Source organism: Sebastes fasciatus, chromosome 1 (genome assembly GCF_043250625.1).
Source record: "Sebastes fasciatus isolate fSebFas1 chromosome 1, fSebFas1.pri, whole genome shotgun sequence".
NCBI lineage: Eukaryota > Metazoa > Chordata > Actinopteri > Perciformes > Sebastidae > Sebastes > Sebastes fasciatus.
In genome coordinates this window covers 17,287,768-17,308,645 of record NC_133795.1, presented here as the reverse complement: position 1 = coordinate 17,308,645, position 20,878 = coordinate 17,287,768, and the positions used below count along the sequence as shown (strand labels likewise).

The window sequence follows — 20,878 nt, the reverse complement described above, 5'->3', positions numbered from 1 at the left end:
TACGGTCTTTCTTGTGTGCAATACTTTAATATTGTACCATATACAAAATCTTATATTTTAACAAATATATTGGATGAAATGTCAAATCAAATGTCAATGCTGCTTCTCTGTATCCGTGTATACAGCTGGTACCCCCTCTCCCCCCGTACGTACCACAACTCTGCAAGTGGCGGAGGTTACTCAGAATTCAGTGCAGCTTGGCTGGACTCCACTACCGGGTGCCACAGGATATATTCTGCGCTGGAAAGACGAGACAGGTGAAACATGTTATTATAGGTGTTATAATTTATTTCTTTAAGACTCTGCAGTCCTATCATTTTAACTGTTCACATCTCTCAGATACTGGTCTAGGCTTGTCTGTTTCGCTCCCCGCTTCGTCCAGCTCTTACCAGGTGACTGGGCTGCGTTTGGGCCGTCGCTATCGCTTCACCGTGCAGCCCTCCTTTGAAACTGGATTTGGAACTGAGAGCTCTGTTGATGAACGCACTGGTAACACACCAACACGTCCTCTTTCATATACTTAGCATACCTATAAACACCTTTTGATACCGTACTCATCCCTAGAAACTTCTCTCTCTGTCTGCAGTGTGTGTGGGCGGCCGTCTGGATGTGGTGTTTCTGGTGCCGGCATCCACCGATCGCATTAGCCTCGCAAGACCTCTGCGCGAACTCCTCACAAGTGCAGCAGGGTCGCTCAATACTATCGGAGACCGTGACTCTCAGGTACTTCTCTTGATGAATAAGTATTAAAATAGGGCATGGAGGGGTACAATTCTGTCAGCTCACAGACGGTCATTTTTATCTGTCCACTGCAAACATTTAGATTATTTTCTGCCTGTTTCAGGTGGGAGTTGTAGTCTACGGTTACAGACCCAAATTATGGTTCCGGCTTAATCGCCACGGCAGGTCTGACACACTTCTTCAAGAGATCCAGTCCACACCGTTTGATGAAAGCCCCGGGAATAACATTGGTCAGTTTTTTTTCTCTCTGATGGTCCTTTTCTGTACTTACTGCTCGGTATGTCTGTGTGTGTGTTAGGAGTTGTTATATTGTCTGTCTCCCTCTGCAGGTGAGGCGGTGACATACACCAGGCAGTACCTTCTGACCCCCTCAGCCGGACGGAGACCGAGGGTCCCTGGTACTGTCGTCATCATCGCTGACAAAAAATCCGTTGACAACCTGACTCTGGCAGCCAGCGGCCTCAGAGCTACAGGTGTGAAGACCAACAAGCAAACACACTGTAGCCATCTGTGAATGAAACTTAGGGTTTGCTTTAACCTGTTTGGATGTAACTACCTGCACCCGCCAGATCACTATAGTTGGCTTCATCTGGACTATTTAGTTTCAAGATTTCAGTCACAGGAGTGTATGTAAATTGATTTTTTTTTTTTTTTATATTATTGTCTTAAAGGAATACTTCACTGACAAAATGACCATTTTGTCTTGACCTTTTCAAACTTGGCGACATAAACATTATAAATGGGCCCCATTGTATTTCCTGTTGCAATGTTTATGAATGCAGTAGCTGACAGGAAGTAAACTTGGACCAAAGCTGTTGCCCTAGCAACAGAATGGCAATGGAAAGGTCTGTATCCATTACTCACCTCGTGTTACTTTGAATTCTTGAAGAAATCTTTTTTCCTATGGGGCCCGGCGCGTTTAAAAAACGCAAAACTATATCAAAACATCTGTTTACAAACTCTCACACAACTCCTGCAGTATAATCCAATACTTGTATATCCAGTCGTATGCCCACTACTTTTCAAACACATGCATCTTCTCTAAAACCGTACTATTTTAACGCTTCCGCAGAAAAAGTCTCACAGTTGCGCAGGCGCGCTACTAGTCAGTCAGTACGGGTCTGAAGTGTTTCAAATAGTAAGGTTTTAGCTAAGATGCATGTGTTTGGAAGCATACGACTGGAGACTAGGATTATACTGAAGAAGTTGTGTGAGAGTTTGTAAACGGATGTTTTGATATAGTTTTGCTGTTGTTAAACGCGGCTCCCATTTACATCAATTCATCAAGACTTTTTTTCCATTTTTTTATACTTCGTTCACCGTGGAGGCATGCGGGAAAAACAAAGAACTTAGACTATATATAGATACTTTACTTAACACAGACAACCCTTCTTCGTATACGACACAATCGAATCCAAAAAGTCCACCTCTGTTCTGTGACACAAATGTTTTGGTGTGTGTATGTCTGCTAGGTGTGACAGTGTTAGCAGTGGGTATAGACCAGGCGAATACCGAGGAGCTGCGTCGGTCAGTGACGGACGGCAGCACCCAGAACATCCTGTATGCCCGTGATGCAGCACAGTTGGACACCGTACATACTGAGCTGGCAGACTTGCTCTGTGGCATTGCCAGGATACCAGAGGTAAGAAGAAACCTGGAGAAAGCACATGTTTTGTCTGTAATCTTGTTTTTCAAGCTTGGCGTGACCGGTAGACGCATGTTGTTCATGTTACTTTGTGGCTTTTTTACGGATATGGCATGGAATGTAATTACTGTAATAAAGAAGGCTATAATACAAAAACTCTCTCCTGATGTCTCTGTCCTTGTTTAGCCCGGTCCGGGTCCAGAACAGTGTAACGTTCAGTGCCCTCAGGTGAGTTCTCTAACTGTACTTTCATACTGTATTAAAGGGCCAGTGTGTAGCATTTAGAGGGATCTATTAGCAGAATTGGAATGCAATATTCATAACTATGTTTTCATTAGTGTATAATAACCTGATACTAAGAATCGTTGTGTTTTCGTTAGCTTAGAATGAGCCCTTCATATCTACATAGGGAGCAGGTCCTCTTTATGGAGTCCGTCATGTCGCTTTGCCGTGTTTCTACAGTAGCCCAGAACGGACAAACCAAACACTGGCTCTAGAGAGAGCCTTTCACGTAGTTCTCCAACACGCTCCAACATGAGTGCAAAACTTTGGTACCTCCAGCTGCCGTCTGACTTCCATTGCTTCTAAGGTGGTGTTTTTATGGCAATGATGGCCTCTGAGTGAGGTGAATGGCGTTACCACATTTTTTGTACTCAGTGGCTCACGTTACTGCAGTCTTGAAAAGGGAGGCGTGAGCGCAGGGGTACTCAGTTGGTTGCAATCTGCAACCTCACCACTAGATGTCTGCAAATCCTACACACTGTACCTTTTAAAACCTTTGAACCCGTGATAATAACGACAGCTTTGATGAGCGTACTGTAGATTTGATGAAACATCCTTCAAGTTGTCTTGGCTCCTCCTCGCTACTGTATGATCTCTAAGTTTAATCTTTCCAATTTCTTTTAGGGTGAGCGGGGAATACGTGGAGAGACGGTACAGTGCAGAAAGTTGCTAAATGTTTTACCACTCTCCTTGTAACTTGTATTTTCAGCTGTTAAGGTGACATTGTTTTTGTCTGACTCCACAGGGTGGGAGAGGCAGAGATGGTACAGATGGACGGAAGGGAGATCCTGTGAGTCATTCATCAGCTCTGACCTACTAACTGCAATGTACTGATTTTTTTATTATACAGTACAAACTAATGTGATGTCCATATGTATGTGTGTGTGTGTCATGTAGGGTCGTGATGGTCTGCCTGGGAGGGAAGGGCCCAGAGGAGCTGATGGACGCCCAGGTCAACCAGGCCAAACTACCACTATTGACCCCTTAGGGGGGGTGAAAGGAGAGAAGGGGGAGAGAGTGAGTACAGCTAAGGCCACGCCAAAACTATACAAACTTCCTTGATGAGGACTGAAGTAACAAGCAGTTTGTTTTCACTTTAGGGTTTTCCTGGCATTGATGGAAGTTCAGGGTTGCCAGGACGACCAGGTTCCTCTGGAAGTGCTGGAGTCCCGGTGAGTCTCGGGACCAGAACCGTGTTCATGTTGTCGTATTAGCGTAGAGTTAACAAAATGATGTTGTTTTTGTGTCTGCAGGGTTCACAGGGCATTCCTGGTATCAGAGGAGATCCAGTGAGTAACTCTTCTCACCTACAGAGGTGTATATTTGAGTATGAAGGGCAGTGCTTCCTAAGTGTTTTTCTATTGTTCTAGGGTGGACCAGGTGTGTCAGGGCCTCAAGGGCCAACGGGCGGTAAAGGTGAAAGGGTGAGCTGAGCGTTCAATTCTAACCTTTTTCACAAGTGTTTGTAGTTTCTTTGTGCCAGTTTGAAAGACACAGAGATCAAAGTGATGTGTGAAGTATGTGTTTTCACCATACTTTGCTGATGCTTCAGGGTGAACCAGGCTCGGCTATAGGAGGGGGTCTTCCAGGGAGAAAAGGAGAGTCAGGCATACCGGGAATACCGGTAAGAAACAAACTGTAGTGACTTCAATCCTAAGTTTGCTTTGTACTGTATGGCCATATTTATCCTAAATCATACAGTGGGCCTTACTCACAAAACCCCTCCTCACACTCATCTGTACAGTGATGTGCAGCTGGAGTAGAGAAGTCGGGTGTATAGTAGCTGTCTAGATGTTTTGGATGTACTAACTAACCAGTGTTTGTGTTGTGTACTAAGGGTACTCCTGGACGGCCAGGCAGCGATGGGAGCAAAGGTGGTATTGGACTTCCAGGGACACCTGGTCAGGATGGTCGCCCAGGTATACAAGCAACACCAGGAATCTCCATCAAGGTTAGTCTCCTCCCTGCTTCTCTCCATTAAGTCACTTTAGCATACTATCAGCTCTTTGAGAGTTTCTTTGAAAATACACCTGTCTCAAATACTATGAGCATCCCATCACTCCTTGAAGGAACAGTGTGCAGCATGTTGGGGGTATATTGGCAGAAATGGAATATAATATTAATAAGTATGTTTTTCTTTAATGTATAATAAGAAATGTTGTGTTTTGGTTACCTTAGAATGAGCCGTTTGTATCTACATAGGGAGCTGGTCCTCTTCACAGAGCCATGTCCGTCATGTTTCCACAGTAGCCCAGAACAGACAAACCAAAATCTGTCTCTAGAGAGGGCCATTCGCGTTTTCACGTTGGCCACTATAGTTCCTACATGCTTGGCACACGGGAGAGGCTTCAGTTGGTTGCAATCTGCAACCTCACCAATAGATACCGCCAGATCCTACACACTGATCCTTTAAGTGTTCACAACGCTACTGTATGTGAATCTACTTGCAGTAATACTGATATTATCTAAAATGATGAACGTGAAATAAATGCTTTTCCAAAATAACTTTAAAAAGAAGCTGGATTTAGAAATGTTTGGTCATGTTTTGGAAGATCATTATGTTTTGGAGTGACACATGGGCCAGCTTGGTTGTTAAACATGAGTGTGCTGTGTTCAGTTTAACAAAGTAATGAATTTCAAATGATTCACTGCCATTTGGTGCAAAAAAACATCTTAAATATTCAGGCTGAACAGCTTAGAGACATTACATTTACAAGACAGCATTTTACAGTCTCAAATACATAGAACATGCTGTGGCTGTTTTAAACTCAGCCAATAAATAGAATATATTTTGTCACCCTTTATTTTGCTATGTTAATTATGTTATGATAACTAGGCATGAACTGCACTTTATTCAGATTATTGTAGTAATAGAAATATTTTATAAAAGTGCATGCATCCTCTCATTTAGATTTCCACATATTATAAAAAAAAATAATTTCCTCAGTTTTCTCGAGGCTTTTTTTTTAGAGATCTTAATGAATTCTCAACGGAGTCTTTTGGCTCCAAGATGAAACTGTTATTGTCAGACTTGTGCACATGGTGGTAGCATTGAGCCACTTGCGTATTTCTTCAGTGGAGGCTCAAGCATTTACTGTATGTGCCAGGAACGGCTGAGATTTTAGGGGCTGCTTTTGTTACACCATATATTTTTTAGTGTATAATTTCAATTTCAAAAGTCAAGGTTTTTATAGAGATCTTAATGATTTTATTATAATTTTTTTCCTTGCAAATTTGAGAAAGAGGACTGCATGCAGACCTCACTCTTTCTATAGTTTCCACTGCATGCAAAAAATATTTTTGATATTTAGTAGTTGAGACAGATACTGATGGTATTTCTAGTACATACTGTATATGGGAAGAGAGATTCTCTGGAAACTCACATGAATCACACTAGCATTACAACAGTTTTTTAATTCCCCAGTAAAGAAAGCAATGGTTTTTAAAAATAATTGAACTTATTTATATCATGTCAATAATTTAGTATTCGTTCTGGTACTGTGTTTTCATTAGTTTTCCATTTATTAGTTTGCCTTAATGTTGAGATACTGTGAGTGAGTGTGTATAAACATGAAGCAAGTCAATGTCCTGGGTCATCATAGAGAATCATCTTTCTCTCTTTCTCTTTCTTCAGGGAGACAAGGGCAGCTCAGGAGATCGGGTGAGTAACACCGTCACCAGCTTGTCCTCTCATTGCAGAAATATCCCAAGGAGCGAACACGCATAATGATCCTCAGCTGTTATCTCTCTTTGCTGACAGGGACCTCCAGGAGTCGGCAGCGGGGTGGCCGTGAAGGGCGACAAGGGCTCCCCAGTAAGCGCTGTCAATCACTGCCAATGTGCTGACATGTCTAGTTTGCAGATGAACTCCGTGTGCATGTGGGGGAGTATTTTGCATTTACTAATTGCATTTTTATTATCAGGGTGTTCCAGGTCTTCCAGGGGCTCTGAGTCCTAGAGGGACAGAAGGACCACAGGGCAGCAAAGGAGAAAAGGTAGCTGCAGATTGATTCGGTATGTGAGTGTTGGAGCATGCAAGGTGTTCATCTCAGAGTAATGGCTTGTGGTTGTTTTTCAGGGCGATAGTGGTGATGGGGCTCTTGGACCTCCAGGAAAGCTAGGAGAGCCTGGAGACAGGGTAGGTTGAGCACACAGCAATTTTAGATGGCTGATGTCACGATGATGAATCCGGTTTTTGCACAATATAAATTCAGTAGGAAGCACTACGAGCACATACTGTACCTCTACTGCGCCTGCACAATCCTCGTCACGCCCGCCACAATTTAAAAAATTGTGACCTGCATCTGGTTAAGATGCTTCTCTTCCTCACAATTTAGGAGTGGGGAGCAAAGGCATAAAGTGCTTTACAAATGGCCGCATGGTGGCGCTATCACAGTTAAAACTACTCAGTTCCTTTGTTGGCCATGGCCCAATTTTCACTGAAATATCTCATGTTATTTGTGAGATTCCCTGCTAACTAACTAACTAACCGACAAACACATGAATAAATATGACTAAAACATAACCTCCTTGATGGAATTAGTACATTTATGATCAAGCATTTTGCTCATGTCTTTCAGGGTCCCCGTGGGCCTCCAGGAGAAATTGGTGGCAAGGTAAGATAAAGGTAAGAAAAAATCTCTTCTTCTGTAAGCTGTTAATAGAGTCATGACCTCTGTCGCTCTCTGTATTCTGATAGGGTGACCGAGGGCAGCCAGGTGAGCCTGGATCCCAGGGAGACAGGGTGAGTACCGTGATGAGAGTCAGTCAAGTATGTGCATGTCTGTATGTGTGAGAGTCTGTATGTGTGTGTGGGGGGGGGGAGGTGTATAGTCTAACTGATCTCTGTGTGTGTGGTTTAATAGTCTAAAATGATTATGGTCCATATTCACAAGTATGGCACCAGGTGTAGTCGTACATTTTACCACAGGGAAGAGCAGATGCAATTTCAACAAAATTAAAAGGTAAAAATTGGATGATTTTAACAATCTTGCTGAGCCAGATGTGCGTCTCATCAAGCACACATTGGTCTGAAAAGTTCCAGTTAGGAAATGTTGGTTAGAAAAAGGTGGAGACGCAGTAGGCTGTCAGTTTTCATCAATTCAATAAAAAGAAAAATGCTGCAGACAACTTGCTTGTACCTGAAATGAAAGGCAGCTTTAATTCCAAGGTCTTACTATCCCAATTTTCTTTTTTGAATGAGATGGAAGTCTGTCTGTGCAAGATTATGTTCATAGTTGTGCACAATGAGTGTAAATGCGATAATAAATAAAAGGAATAAAAGGAATCCCTCACTTTTCCCCACATAATAGTTATTTGTAGATGAGCCCATGCATGTTGAGACACAACTCACCATCCCAAGTAACTGTAGCACATTTACAGCAGGATCATTTCAAAGTAGCATAATGTACTGTAATGTACTGTATACAGCAGGGCTGTAGTCAAGTCCGACTTAATCGAGTCCAAGTCAAGTCCAAGACCAAGTCCAGTCGAGTCTGTATCAAGACCATAATAGGCAATAGTGTCTTTCCAATGCTAATGTAGTGATTAATGAGTTGAGATGGACAGAAAAAATCTATCTATAAACAATATTCTATCTTCTAACATAAAAACTAATCGATGCATAGAATTTAGGTTTGAGGACCATTACAGTCAAACATAAATTTTCATTTAATTTAATGTATTTATTTAGATTATTATTTATGCAAATAGCGTCGACGAGGAAGAAGGTGTATGCAACAAGAACAGTCACTGTTTTCTGTAAGATGCAGGTTTTGTTGACCGTAAATCAGACAATGAAAAAAGAGTCACAGAACATGCAGTTTGACTTGAAGACAATCAGTGAATCTGTTGTTGTGTGTGTGTCTCTCTGCAGGGGGAGAGAGGACCGGCTGGTGAAACCGGGGACAGAGTGAGTAGAGCAGCGTTGTTTTAGTTTTTAATTTAAATTAGTTCAACTGTTGGCATCCTGTGTGCTGTTATCTGAATAACGTTGTCTCGCAGGGGGACCCAGGGAAGCCAGGCCTCGCAGGAACAACAGGACTGAGAGTGAGTGACTGACTTCCATGTAGCTAATGACATCAGACCAAGCAGCAAATATGAAACAAAAAGGCACACTGACTGTAATAAATGCAGAGAGGGTCTCATGAATGAGTGTTTCCATTTGTCATCAGGGTTTACCGGGGCCCAGCGGAGTGCCGGGAGAAAAGGTGAGACTTATTAAATTAAGTGTAATCGTACGAGGAGCAGCGGGTCAATAGGAACGTGATTCCATCTCAGAACATTTCATAATGTGATGTAATGAATTTTCTAAGCAGAGATGAAAGAACAATTGCACCTGTCTGTTCCCAGGGAATCGACGGTGCACGCGGGGAGCCCGGCAGAAGTGTGAGTTATCAGATAAGGAAAAAAATCATGACATATAATAATTTATCTGTCTCCGTCTTTGTCTGTGATAACGAGTCATTGCTGTATTATTAAAATCATGCAGACTCCAGGTTTTCCTGGGAAGAAAGGGGAACAGGTAAGCAATCAAATTCTGTTCTCGTAAGACACATTTAATTTTGTATCAAAGCTCAGTTTTTTTTCAATGTGATTGGTTTCCTCTCCGCTGTTCACCCACAGGGAGACCGAGGCCTGACTGGTCCCGAGGCGGCGAGGGGAGATAAAGGAGAGACGGGAGCGAGAGGAGAGAAGGTGAGCAACCAGGGCATGATGATGCTGTTTGTGTGTGCGGTACACTTACAGCCTGACATCTGTCTCAGTGGCATTTCCTTCCCTGTCATTTTTCAAGGGGTCTCCAGGGTCAGGAGCGGCAGCTGTCGGACCTAAAGGAGAGCTGGGAGAGAGAGTAAGTTCACGTCGTAGCACCTCTTCATCAGAACAACAAATGTCCCAATCATAATGTTTACAGGTGCTGTGATATATTCCTGACAATAGCCATCCATTATTCATGAAACATTCCCTTGTGCCACCTGTCAGTGTAAGTTATGCCCCAAATCGCTCAAACCCAAAATACATAAAACATGTGCTCTTCCCTCAGGGACAGGCTGGTATCAGTGGAAGGCCGGGTGGCAAGGTGAGAGGCCTGCTGTGTTTGTTTGTTTTTGTGTGGTTCTTTTTAGTCTTTCTGTTTATTTGATTGTCAAACTGTTTTTTTAACGGTTCTTTAGGGAGATCCAGGTGAACCGGGAGAGAGAGCGGAGAATGGGCGGCCAGGAACCCCTGGAAAGCCTGGTCCTGCTGGGAAAGAGGTGAGTGGTGTACGGGGTCTGGATACATTAAAATCTTAACTGTGAAAAGAAGTATAATTCACTATAACAATAACTGCTTCCCACAACTTTTTCAATATGTTGTTGTTAGCATTCTCTACATACAGTCATTCCCAAAGACTGGGTTTGGACCCACATTTGGGTCGCAGGAGATATTAGTAGTGTCGCCAATTAAATTTGCTAAATTTCTTCCATAGTCTTTTATTTATTTATTTATACCTGCAGTACACCTTTGAGCCACATGAGGGAGCCTGATTGTTCGTATCGTTCTGATAATTGTGGCTTACTTATAACATTGAATCTAATATGAAAGGCTAGCGTACGTCTGTTTGTTTCACTGATGAGAGGAAAAACATGAGCCTGTTAACTCCGCCTAAATACATTTATTTGGTCTCATTTATAAAGTAATTAACATATGTACATTTTTTCAATAACACATGCATAAAACTTAATAAAAGTTGTGATTTATCAAACGTACATCTCTTTGAAATGATTTACCTATTCAAGATAATATAAGATGATGCGGAAATGGCAGTAACAATGGTCAGGAACATTCGAAGCTCTGCTCTACATACAGTAGGAAGTAGGGCTGGATGATAATTAAATGGCAGCTGTTTTGATGGCTGACTTTAAGTTTAAGTTATTTTTAGCATAAAAAGCCATCATTCCTTTGTTCCAGCTTCTCTGATGTGAGGACATTCTGCTTTTCTCTGTTTTATATCATTGTAAACTGAATATCTTTGGACTGAAGATGTCAAATCCGGCTCTGGGAATTTGCAACATTTTTCACAAATTTGTGTCGTTTTATAGACCAAACAATTAATGAAGAAAATCATCTTAACCAATAGTTCAAGTTATTAGTTGCAGCTGTAGTGAGCTTATCATGTTATCATATATTTCTTCTTCTTCCTTTATACACAGTGAAATAAGACATTGCACTGTACTATTATAGCAGTTATTGTTTTTGCATGTTGCTCTCAGTGCTGTAATCAAAGATCAGACCGTCTGTTAAGCTTTCTTCTGTTCCTCCCAACATGCATCTCTTTCTAATGATGTCATTTTAGAGGTAAAAACAACACTCTGTGTGAATGACATGACTTTTTCTCACAAGTTCTTTTGTATGTGTTCTCTGACTCTCTGCTCAGTTGATGTTGTAGATTTTCTTTTTATTTAACACAATTAAAGTTTCCTCCCAGTTAAAATGAATTAATTATTATAAGGACTGTCAAAGTTAACGCGATAATAAAGCATTAATGCAAATTTGTTTTAACGCCACTAATTTCTTTAACAAATTAACGCAATCAATCTTTCGGAGGTTGTAGAAGTTTTGAAGCTAGAGTGAAGCTACTGGTATCAAATGAAACTAGAGAAACCCGAAGGAATCCATTGGTACCAACCATGTCATACTTGCTTGTCGCGGAGGAATAAATAACGCTCCAAACTTATGCTAAATTTTGGCGAGGAAAAACTGTCATGGCCATTTTTAAAGGGGTCCCTTGACCTCTGACCTCAAGATATGTGAATGAAAATGGGTTCTATGGATACCCACGAGTCTCCCCTTTACAGACATGCCCACTTTATGATAATCACATGCAGTTTGGGCCAAGTCATAGTCAAGTCAGCACACTGACACACCGACAGCTGTTGTTACCTGTTGGGCTGCAGTTTGCCATGTTATGATTTGAGCAAATTTTTTATGCTAAATGCAATACCTGTGAGGGATACTGGAAATTTTTTTTTATTGTTTTGTGTTGTTAATTGATATCCAATAATAAATATATACATACATTTGCAAAAGCAAGTATATTTGCCCACTACCATGTTGATAAGAATATGAAATACTTGACAAATCTCCCTTTAAGGTACATTTTGAACAGATAAAAAATGTGTGGTTAATTTGCGATTAATCCCGATTAACTATGGACCATCATGTTATTAATCGCGATTCAATATTTTAATTGATTGACCTAATTATTATTTATATTTATGATTTATAGGGAGACAGAGGAGAGAAGGGTGACGAAGGCACACCTGTAAGTATGATCTCTTCCTCTTATTGATGCCAACATCTCAACGTCCACTCTCCTCATAAAAAGTGTTTATTCATAAAGATTAGTGTGTACATGTCACTGCAAATGTCTCATTTGTTTTAAACTTGCTTTTCATCAGGGGGAGTCTGGACTTCCAGGGAAGACAGGAGAAAGAGGACTGAGGGTAGGACAAGTGTCTTTGACACATTTTAAAACTTTAAATCTACCATCAATGGAAAGTTCAACTCACGAACATTTTTGTTGACCCCCCTCAGGGACTGGCTGGTCAGCCAGGTCGACTAGGGGAGAAAGGAGACATCGGAGACCCAGGAGAGAACGGACGAAATGTGAGGCATACATTTATGTATCATCATAAAGACAGCTTTTCAATATGCTCTTGTGTTTTTCGACTGAAGCCCTGAGAGAAGACACAGTGAGGAAGGTCAGCTACTCAGCATTTTTATTGATCTGTGTTCGATCATAGGGCAGCCCTGGACCCGCGGGACTGAGAGGAGAGAATGGAGAACTGGTTTGTTGTCTGCTTTATTTTTACAAAGTGTTCATACAACTTTATATCTACTGTTGGTGGATTCACATGTTTCACTCTCTTCTTCAAGGGACCTCAAGGACCTCCAGGACCACCAGGAAAAGTGGTGAGTGTGTCGCACTGAATTTTTTACCCTTTTCCACTCAACCCCTTTTTATCACAGATCCATTCTTTCTTTTTTTTAGGGTGGAACAGGGGGTCTTTAGTGGAAGATAGCAGGTCAACAGTATATGTCACATAGAAGTGGTGTACATTATCTGAAAGCTGGGAACCTGAAGATTAATTTGAGATGCAGCTCTAGTCAAGTGTTTAAGGGTTTAGAACATTATGATAGAAGTATATGATGATCATTCCCATGCTCACTTATATCTCATAAGTTGTTGCAACAAGTTTTGGGTTGATACCATTCGTTACACAGATTTGGTGCTAAATTTAACCTTTTTTTTACCACCCGATTATTGATAAAAATTATCAATAATCCCTCCAAAATACCACATTAAGACACCAAGACCTTGATGAACACCATAGAAAAAGCTGTCACCATCACCATGCTGTGATATGGTATCAAAGCAAGAATTTCATTTTTCGGCGATTGGATAGCGAGCACTTCTGTTCTGGAAACTACTCAGAAACCCCCTTATCGTCAATATACATAGGAAAGCCATCCTTCCTCTGAATGCCCTAGGTCTATAGTTTGTGGCTGGCCATCAAGAAGTGGAAGAGGTCAAAACAAAATGAACCATAATGATAATTAATAAAGCATTTTGATCAAAGTAAACTAGAGTTAGGAAGTACAGTCTGCAGCATCTTCTTACCATTGAAAGAACTACAGTTCAGCCTAATTCTGATACTACATGTTTGTCCTCTTCAACAGGCTGACATCCAGGGCCAGCTGAGAGGAGAGCGAGGAGAGAAGGTATGTACTGTACCCGTGAAGAGCTTGTGAGCTACAATAAGTATTACCCAAATCCAGTGTTATTGCAGCCATTGTAGTCATTGCAGACATTGTGGAAAAACTCCTACAAAGTGTCACGATTAGCTGAAAGTTACAGCTTACGTCATTGTGATTTCCAGGGCGACGCTGGCGACCCAGGAGAGAACGGCGGCAAAGGTCTGAAAGGCGAAGCGGGGATTCCCGGAGCAGCAGGCCTACGAGTGAGTTTGCCTCATTCTTACAATTTGCAAATGCTTCCCTGAGCATCTGATAAGCCACCGTGCACCATACAGTATATGCATCTATATGCGCACTGACCTCTTTCCCTGTTGATTTGGTATGCCTGACTGATGATCCTTCGTGACTTCTCGTTCTTTCCCTGCTGTCTATAAAGGGTCCCGAGGGACAACGGGGACCTGCTGGCACGAGAGTGAGTTTGCTTTCCGTCACTGCTCCTCTACATCACAAATCTCATAACTAGATATCTGAAATATTTAATATTATCACTTTCACTTCTAATGTTTCCAGGGTGACTCAGGGGAAAGAGGAGCGCCTGGAGAGAAGGTTTGATATCAATCAGTGTGGCTGGTCCTCACAATCTCACCTACTGAACTGACCTATGTCATTTTATCAGTGCTGGAAAAACCACGCTGTCCTTCATTCCACCAGATTCTGTGACCCAGGCAGCAGATTCCTGGTGGGATGAAGTGCAGATGGGCTGGCAGAAAGCTTCACAGCCAAAAGCTGAATTCAGCCACTTAAACTGTTCTCTTACTGACTGTAATGTAAATGTGGTTTTCCTGTGTGATCAGGGAGAAAGAGGAACCTCCGGGTTAGATGGACGTCCTGGTCTGGATGGTAAACCAGGTGCTGCTGGACCACCTGGTTCGAGGGTACTTCAGTTTATGCCATCTTTTCCCCAAACTACAAAACATAGGGATGCACGATATTGGATGTTTGCCGATATGCCGATATTTTCCAACTCATTTTGGCCGATGCTGACATACGCACATATTTTTGCCACCTAATTGCAGAGAACATCAAGTCATGCTTGCCAACCTTGATACCTTAAAACCCGATATCGTGATATCGTGATATCGTGATATCGTGATATCGTGATATCGTGATATCGTGTGGCCCACTGGCAGATGAAGGCATAAAATAAAATGCTTTTCAAAATGTACACATTCACTGGGCAAAATAAGAAAACTTCTTCAACTTGGGTTACATGTAAAACATGCCATATTTATTCTTATGTAACATGTTCAAACAAATCTGAAAAATTCATCCTGCTTTAACAGGCTCGGATGATGCTGTCCCTGAGACAGTCCTGCAAATAGGCACAACAAGGGCAAATTTTACAAATTGCAAAACAATGTACCGCCACACAGCAGACATATTTTGTTTTTGCACCCACTTGGTCAACGGTTTGCGTCACATGCGTCTATAGGCATCATCTTAACGGTCTGTCATATTGGAGGAAATGTTCATTTCTGTCCAATTTCGATATTTCATTCTAAAGCCTTTATCCGCCGATAGTGATGACGTGCCAATATCGTCGTGCATCCCTAATAAAACACATTGTATGTCGAGCCTCACTGGGTGGTGAATGTGTGTAGCTGATGCACTGTATTTGTTTTCTTTATGTTACAGGGTGATCCTGGGAAACTGGGGGATCCTGGGAGAGATGTGAGTTCAATTTTTCATGTGTTTGAAAAATACAATTGGCCCTGATTTGTATTAGTTATCAATAATCATATGACAATAGATGCTGATATTTGATGCTCAGTTGAGATGTGAGATTTGTATTTCAGTAAGCAGTTTAAATTAGTTTTATTTTCTGATTTTCATCATATTTTCCATATTCTGCAAAAACACACATCTGCACCTGAATTGCAGTCATTTACAGTGTATGCACTTCATGTGTCCGTGCTGCAGAGGGCACTGTGGAGGTGTTAAAACTCAGCCTTCTCTGCTGTGGCCAGTTGCATAAGCCGACTGTAGGGAGAGACGTCTCCAGGCCAGTCCAGTTTCACAGGAGACTTATTATGTAATATTGACCATAATAATGATTCTGAAAGTCTTCAACTGCTCAACTTACAGTTTAGTTAAAGAGTCTAAATCTAACATGACAGCTCTATTACTGCTGCTGTCCATCCAAAACAAATTGCAGTTGCTATTTCTGTCATGCCTGCTGTAAGTGTTACTGCGCTTTTAAACTACTAAATTATACATTTTTAAACTCTCTTTTTAACTTTCCGTTCATTCCCACAATGCATTGCAAAGTCTAAATCAGTTTTAGCTCAGCAGCAGTCTGAATAAAAGTGAGATTCAACCATAGAAATAGAATAGGAGTAGAACGGGAATTACAAATCAACGTAGCAGGATGGTCAGAGTGGCAGCCGTTTTTATGTGTATCATTGCCATTGCAATCGTTGTAGCAGGCTAACCCAACTGTGAAGTCGTGGATTCACTTATTCTGGCGTGTCGTGTAAAACAACAGTGTCGGCGTCTAGTGTGTGTGTAGTCACGCCATGCCGGCTGTCCTTTTTACAAGTAAGTAATGCTACTATAAGAAAGAAAGTATGAATTGGCCTCAACAGACATTGATTCAGCTCTGTGACTACCTCTGCTGCCGTGCGTTGTCACCATGACAACTAGTTGTGTCTAGATGGTAACCCGTGAGTTGGGAAACTCTCGCAAGATGGTTAAGGTTAACTGATTTTGAGTAGTTAAGGTTAGGCATTGACCTTGAGTAGTTAAAGCTGAAGTAGGCGAGATTGGAGCAAATATGATTAAAAAAAGCTATTTTTATAAAATGGTCACTATATCGTGACAGTAGCGCATGAAACAGGTAACCTGAAAAAAATCATGTGCCTCTGTGTCCTCCGGTGCTCCTAATGGCATCTGCAAGATCTCACAGCACCGGAGGAAAACAAGCAGTAAGAGCTGAGGTCTGCTGTCCATCTGCTGTCTACGAGAGCCGGCTGTCAGTCACCTGCGAACTCCGATCAAACGGTCAAACTAGGCAGCGCTGATCAAATATGAATCAATATTCTGTTACTGTAATGCCTATTTCTCTCCTCAAATGTTGTCAGAATCATCTTGTCATCTACGGTTTAGCTGTAAAATTAGTAAGTTTGTGACCCGGCAGCCGTGTTGAGATCTCTTGGGGACTACCAAGCACCGCTCACATGATGACCGGAGCACAGCCAATAGGAACGCTCTCTCTCTCTGAAACGACCTGTGATTGGTCAAAGTCGGGCCAGATTTTCTAAAGCCTGAAAACAGAGCCATGAGGAGGAGCAGAAGTCTAGTTTTCTCTTAGAACACTTGAATTACAATATGCTGAAAGGTTATTATGGAATTTTTGCCCAATGATGCCAAAAATAAACTGCCTACTGAAGCTTTAAGTTTAGGCAATGACCTTGGATGGTCAAGGTTAGGATAGGTCGTCGGGCAGTGAGTCTCGTGAGAGCTTTTAGTAGTTTTTGCCAGATTTTGCAATTTCTGTGTAACCCTCTAGACACGACCATAACAACTAACAACAATCACCATTTTTTTTTTGTGCTAGTCAAATTATCACGGCAAACAGTTGAATGTCTGTTCTACTTCTGTTCTATCTCTATGGATTAAACCACTCACTGTGATGTGTGTTGGTTTGGTTTCCAGGGTTTAGCAGGAAATAGAGGGGAACAGGGTCCACCAGGACCTGTTGGGCCTACAGGCACTGCAGGGACACCTGTGAGTACACACACACACACACCGACACACACACGCACGCACACACACACACACACACACACACACACACACACACACACACACACACACACACACACACACACACACACACACAGACACACGCACGCACACACACACACACACACACACACACACACAACCTGACACAATAACCTTTACGTATCTCTCCATCACTCTCATTCATTCTTTTGTTTCTTTACATCTCAGTCTATTTTTCGACCACGTTTATTCATTATGTGTCAATGTCCTTGTTGTTATATTTCAGGGTAAAGCAGGAGAAGATGGCAAACCTGGTTCTGCTGGCAAAATGGTAACTCTTCTCAGCATCTTGACTGTAACATCCACTCTCCCTGACATACTCTAATATGACATGTTGGGCATTTTATTAGTGACTTGCCTGACATACTTTGATATTTATTGTGAACAGTCACAATATGAATCTTGTTCAGCGGTGCTCGTCCTTTTCTGCCTCTCTATCATTCTCTAATTTGGTAATGGCCCCGACAATAAAGCAGTGAGGACATTTATTTCGGGGTCTGCTGCATAATGGCCGTCTTAAGTGAGTCTCTAAAGCAGTAGTGGCACTGAATTACCTGAGTGCTTCTGCAGCAGAGCGGCCATTATTCAGTTTTGTTTGTTTGTTCGAGTCTGTAATGCGTTTTTGTTTTGACTTACAGGGTGAGGACGGCGTGCCAGGTGAAGATGGGAGGAAGGTTTGTAGCTGTTTATCAATTTATACGATCGTCTGGCACTGACAGGATGAAGTTTCAGGATTCTTTTCAATAAATAATGTGACAGATCTATAAACTTTCTTTCCTAGATATCCTCTTATGAATGATGTCTGTTAAAGTGTAGCATCTTTGATAAAATACTAGGTATTTGTGAATATTATTTTGAAGTGTTTACACTGCTTTTAATACTACAGGACACACCTCATGTAGAACCCCGAACAAAATTGACTAAATCAATGAAATCAATCAATACTTTAGCTACAGTAGGTAGGACTGCTGTCTTTTTGGTTGGACCACAGAGGACCAGCCCTACAAACGCAACTCTGTGTCACTGAGTGACCGACTGAGAGATGAAGTTACACGATTGGTCGAGTGTTGGAGTTTCCTCATTGGCTGTTGCTCTTTAAAAATGAGAAGGCAGGAACAGTCCTTTGTTTATGTTTTCAGGGGGGCATATCAGCCGTTCCACTCACCGGCACGAGTGGTCTGTATTTGCATAAAGTTGAAAAATCTCAACTTTACGCATCCGGCTCACGAAACTTGGACCAATCTGTGAAATTAGGTGATTTAGTTCTAAAATGAAATGAGACTCCGCAGCAGCATAGCCTATTTCCCGCCTAAAATGTTTTCAGAAGTAGATTTTGGTGGATTGTTTAGATGGAATAATAGAAAGTTTATGAGCAGGCCGGCAAGCAGAAAACCAGGGACCAATCAGGTGCATTCCTTGATTGTGTACGTCACCGCTTGAACGGCCAGTTGAGTGGAGCAATGTGTCCCCTAGTGTCCTTGCTGGACGTGGTGGACATGTACTGCTGGATTAAACATTAAAGACATGACCACTGACTATTTGTGTAACAATTTAGCCACAAATTCACAGACTGATCATACACGGTCACGGTTTTTCACCGAGTCTTGTTAGAAAAGTGTTTATGAAGATTGTTCTCATTATGTCTGTATTTCATTGTGAATCTAACTCTGCTGTCTTTTAATCTGCAGGGAGACAAAGGAGAATCAGGAGCAGCTGGAAGAGATGTCAGTTTTGCTAAATCTCTTTTATATCCTCATCTCTTTGTTTCTGCGCTGTCCGTCCTGTCAACCTGCCCCGTCTGTCTCACCCTCAGCATCCTGTATTGATCCTTGACTTTATTGTATTACACATTCCTCCTTTCCTTTCTCCTCAATACTTCCCCACTCAAGTGTGTATTTATCAACTGCAGTTTGCTCTGACATTGACATTGCCGTTACACTCTCACTCACTGCCGAATCAATAGGCTTCTCAGAAGCAGCTATATAATAAATTCACTAGCCTCTAATGATCAGGCCTAGCCTTTAAGGGGGAGCCACTTCTGAGAGGAATCCAGAGAGGCACCAAATGTCAGTGCTGTGCTGTTTTCATGTGCAAATTCACATTAATTATCTCTCGAACATCAGTGGAGGGGTGGCAGCGGCCACCTGCTTTGATTTTATAGTTCAGGCTCGGCTGTAGCGCAAGAGGAAGTAACCCTGTGTAGAGAGTCTCAGTTGTGTGATGTGTTTTCCAGGGCCGGGACGGGCAGAAAGGAGACCGGGGCCTTGCTGGGCCTGCCGGACCCTCTGGCCCTTCAGGGCCCGCTGGAGCATCTGGCAGCATTGGTCCTCCAGGACAGGTTTGACTGCTGTAGACACATTTGAATAAGGCTGCAACCAATGATTATTTTCATTGTCTATTAATCTGTTGATTATTTTCTTGATTAATCGATTAGTTGTTTGGTCTATAAAATGGTGAAAAATGTGGATCAGTGTTTCCCGAAGCCCAAGATGACGTCCTCAAATGTCTAGTTTTGTCCACGGCTCAAAAATATTCAGTTAACTGCCATAGAGGAGTAAAGAAACCAGAAAATATTCACATTTAAGAAGCTGGAATAAGAGAGACCCAATTAAACTGTGATCCAAATAGTTGACTATACATTTAATAGTTAATCGATTAATCATTGCAGCTCTACATTTGAAATGCATCATAAATGGGAATGATAGTTTGTCATCTTTACTAATCGAAACGTTGTCCCTGTCTGTTAGGTGGTGTATGCTAAAGGAGCAGCTACCCCAGGCCCCCAGGGGCCTCCAGGAACCCCTGTGAGTATGCATGACTTTGCAGCACTCTGACATTGTTTTTAATTACATTCTTTAAAATGCATATTACAGTCGCTGCTTTTCCTGAAGCGATGTGTGCTTGGAAAGATATGGACCTCTGAGGGCTAATGTGCATTATTGGAAGATAAACATCAGTATGCATACAACAGGATTCCTCTGCATGTGCTTGTGTTTTCATACGATTGTGTTTCTTTTTGCATACTATCATAGCAAAGGTCATTTGACAGAAACGACAGCTAGAAAACCTCTATAGTAGCGGATATCTGTATGTGTCATGTTGTCCCCAGCAGCGTCTCTCTCCCACATGAAGCAGCAGAGATGTGTCTTTTATCTACATCTGTCCCTGTGTGCTGCTGCAGCCCTCCCACTATCTTATCTGTTGATGTTTTATCATTGTCCTTGCTCTGTCCTTCAGGGCATACCTGGGATCCCTGGAGCTGTGGGAGCCAGAGTAAGTCCTACTTGTCTGCACTGATCTCTTTAGATCAGTAACCACTTAGTCGTCGTTTTTTTATTTTGACCTTCAAACTTTCTTTGTTCCAGGGGGATAGAGGTCAATCTGGCCTCAAAGGTGATATTGTAAGTTAAACGTCCATCCCTATTGTAATCTAAGTGTGACATGCGTGAGCTTTTATGTGTTTTGTGTTGACAATTTGATATTTTTTTATTGGCAGGGAGACCCAGGAGAGGATGGGATGCCAGGCAAACCTGGGACAGCAGTGGTAAGACGTCAGCACGTCACCTGTCATGACTCAGCGGTGACTCATTTATCGTCAGTGTTGTTCCTCTCTGTTGACTGATG

The 20,878-nt window shown here is 42.0% G+C and overlaps 1 protein-coding gene across 1 annotated transcript in view; it reads left to right on the top strand.

Annotated features, from left to right (window-relative positions):
- The window catches only part of col7a1 (collagen, type VII, alpha 1), a 64,675-nt gene that overhangs the window by 25,564 nt on the left and 18,233 nt on the right, over positions 1–20,878 (top strand). The window contains exons 22-71 of the mRNA XM_074634285.1: positions 126–257; positions 340–489; positions 587–723; positions 845–971; positions 1,071–1,214; positions 2,214–2,383; positions 2,573–2,614; positions 3,293–3,319; positions 3,414–3,458; positions 3,566–3,685; positions 3,769–3,840; positions 3,922–3,957; positions 4,039–4,092; positions 4,221–4,292; positions 4,506–4,619; positions 6,303–6,329; positions 6,429–6,482; positions 6,592–6,663; positions 6,747–6,806; positions 7,249–7,284; positions 7,368–7,412; positions 8,544–8,579; positions 8,672–8,716; positions 8,842–8,877; positions 9,020–9,055; positions 9,159–9,191; positions 9,293–9,364; positions 9,462–9,518; positions 9,711–9,746; positions 9,841–9,921; positions 11,937–11,972; positions 12,109–12,153; positions 12,245–12,316; positions 12,454–12,498; positions 12,587–12,622; positions 13,391–13,432; positions 13,591–13,671; positions 13,845–13,880; positions 13,979–14,014; positions 14,263–14,343; positions 15,104–15,139; positions 17,123–17,194; positions 17,481–17,525; positions 17,893–17,928; positions 18,943–18,978; positions 19,488–19,592; positions 20,002–20,058; positions 20,492–20,527; positions 20,620–20,655; positions 20,751–20,798. Of these exons, the coding sequence (XP_074490386.1) occupies positions 126–257; positions 340–489; positions 587–723; positions 845–971; positions 1,071–1,214; positions 2,214–2,383; positions 2,573–2,614; positions 3,293–3,319; positions 3,414–3,458; positions 3,566–3,685; positions 3,769–3,840; positions 3,922–3,957; positions 4,039–4,092; positions 4,221–4,292; positions 4,506–4,619; positions 6,303–6,329; positions 6,429–6,482; positions 6,592–6,663; positions 6,747–6,806; positions 7,249–7,284; positions 7,368–7,412; positions 8,544–8,579; positions 8,672–8,716; positions 8,842–8,877; positions 9,020–9,055; positions 9,159–9,191; positions 9,293–9,364; positions 9,462–9,518; positions 9,711–9,746; positions 9,841–9,921; positions 11,937–11,972; positions 12,109–12,153; positions 12,245–12,316; positions 12,454–12,498; positions 12,587–12,622; positions 13,391–13,432; positions 13,591–13,671; positions 13,845–13,880; positions 13,979–14,014; positions 14,263–14,343; positions 15,104–15,139; positions 17,123–17,194; positions 17,481–17,525; positions 17,893–17,928; positions 18,943–18,978; positions 19,488–19,592; positions 20,002–20,058; positions 20,492–20,527; positions 20,620–20,655; positions 20,751–20,798 (3,185 nt within the window). The remainder of the gene's footprint in view (positions 1–125; positions 258–339; positions 490–586; positions 724–844; positions 972–1,070; positions 1,215–2,213; positions 2,384–2,572; positions 2,615–3,292; positions 3,320–3,413; positions 3,459–3,565; positions 3,686–3,768; positions 3,841–3,921; positions 3,958–4,038; positions 4,093–4,220; positions 4,293–4,505; positions 4,620–6,302; positions 6,330–6,428; positions 6,483–6,591; positions 6,664–6,746; positions 6,807–7,248; positions 7,285–7,367; positions 7,413–8,543; positions 8,580–8,671; positions 8,717–8,841; positions 8,878–9,019; positions 9,056–9,158; positions 9,192–9,292; positions 9,365–9,461; positions 9,519–9,710; positions 9,747–9,840; positions 9,922–11,936; positions 11,973–12,108; positions 12,154–12,244; positions 12,317–12,453; positions 12,499–12,586; positions 12,623–13,390; positions 13,433–13,590; positions 13,672–13,844; positions 13,881–13,978; positions 14,015–14,262; positions 14,344–15,103; positions 15,140–17,122; positions 17,195–17,480; positions 17,526–17,892; positions 17,929–18,942; positions 18,979–19,487; positions 19,593–20,001; positions 20,059–20,491; positions 20,528–20,619; positions 20,656–20,750; positions 20,799–20,878) is intronic.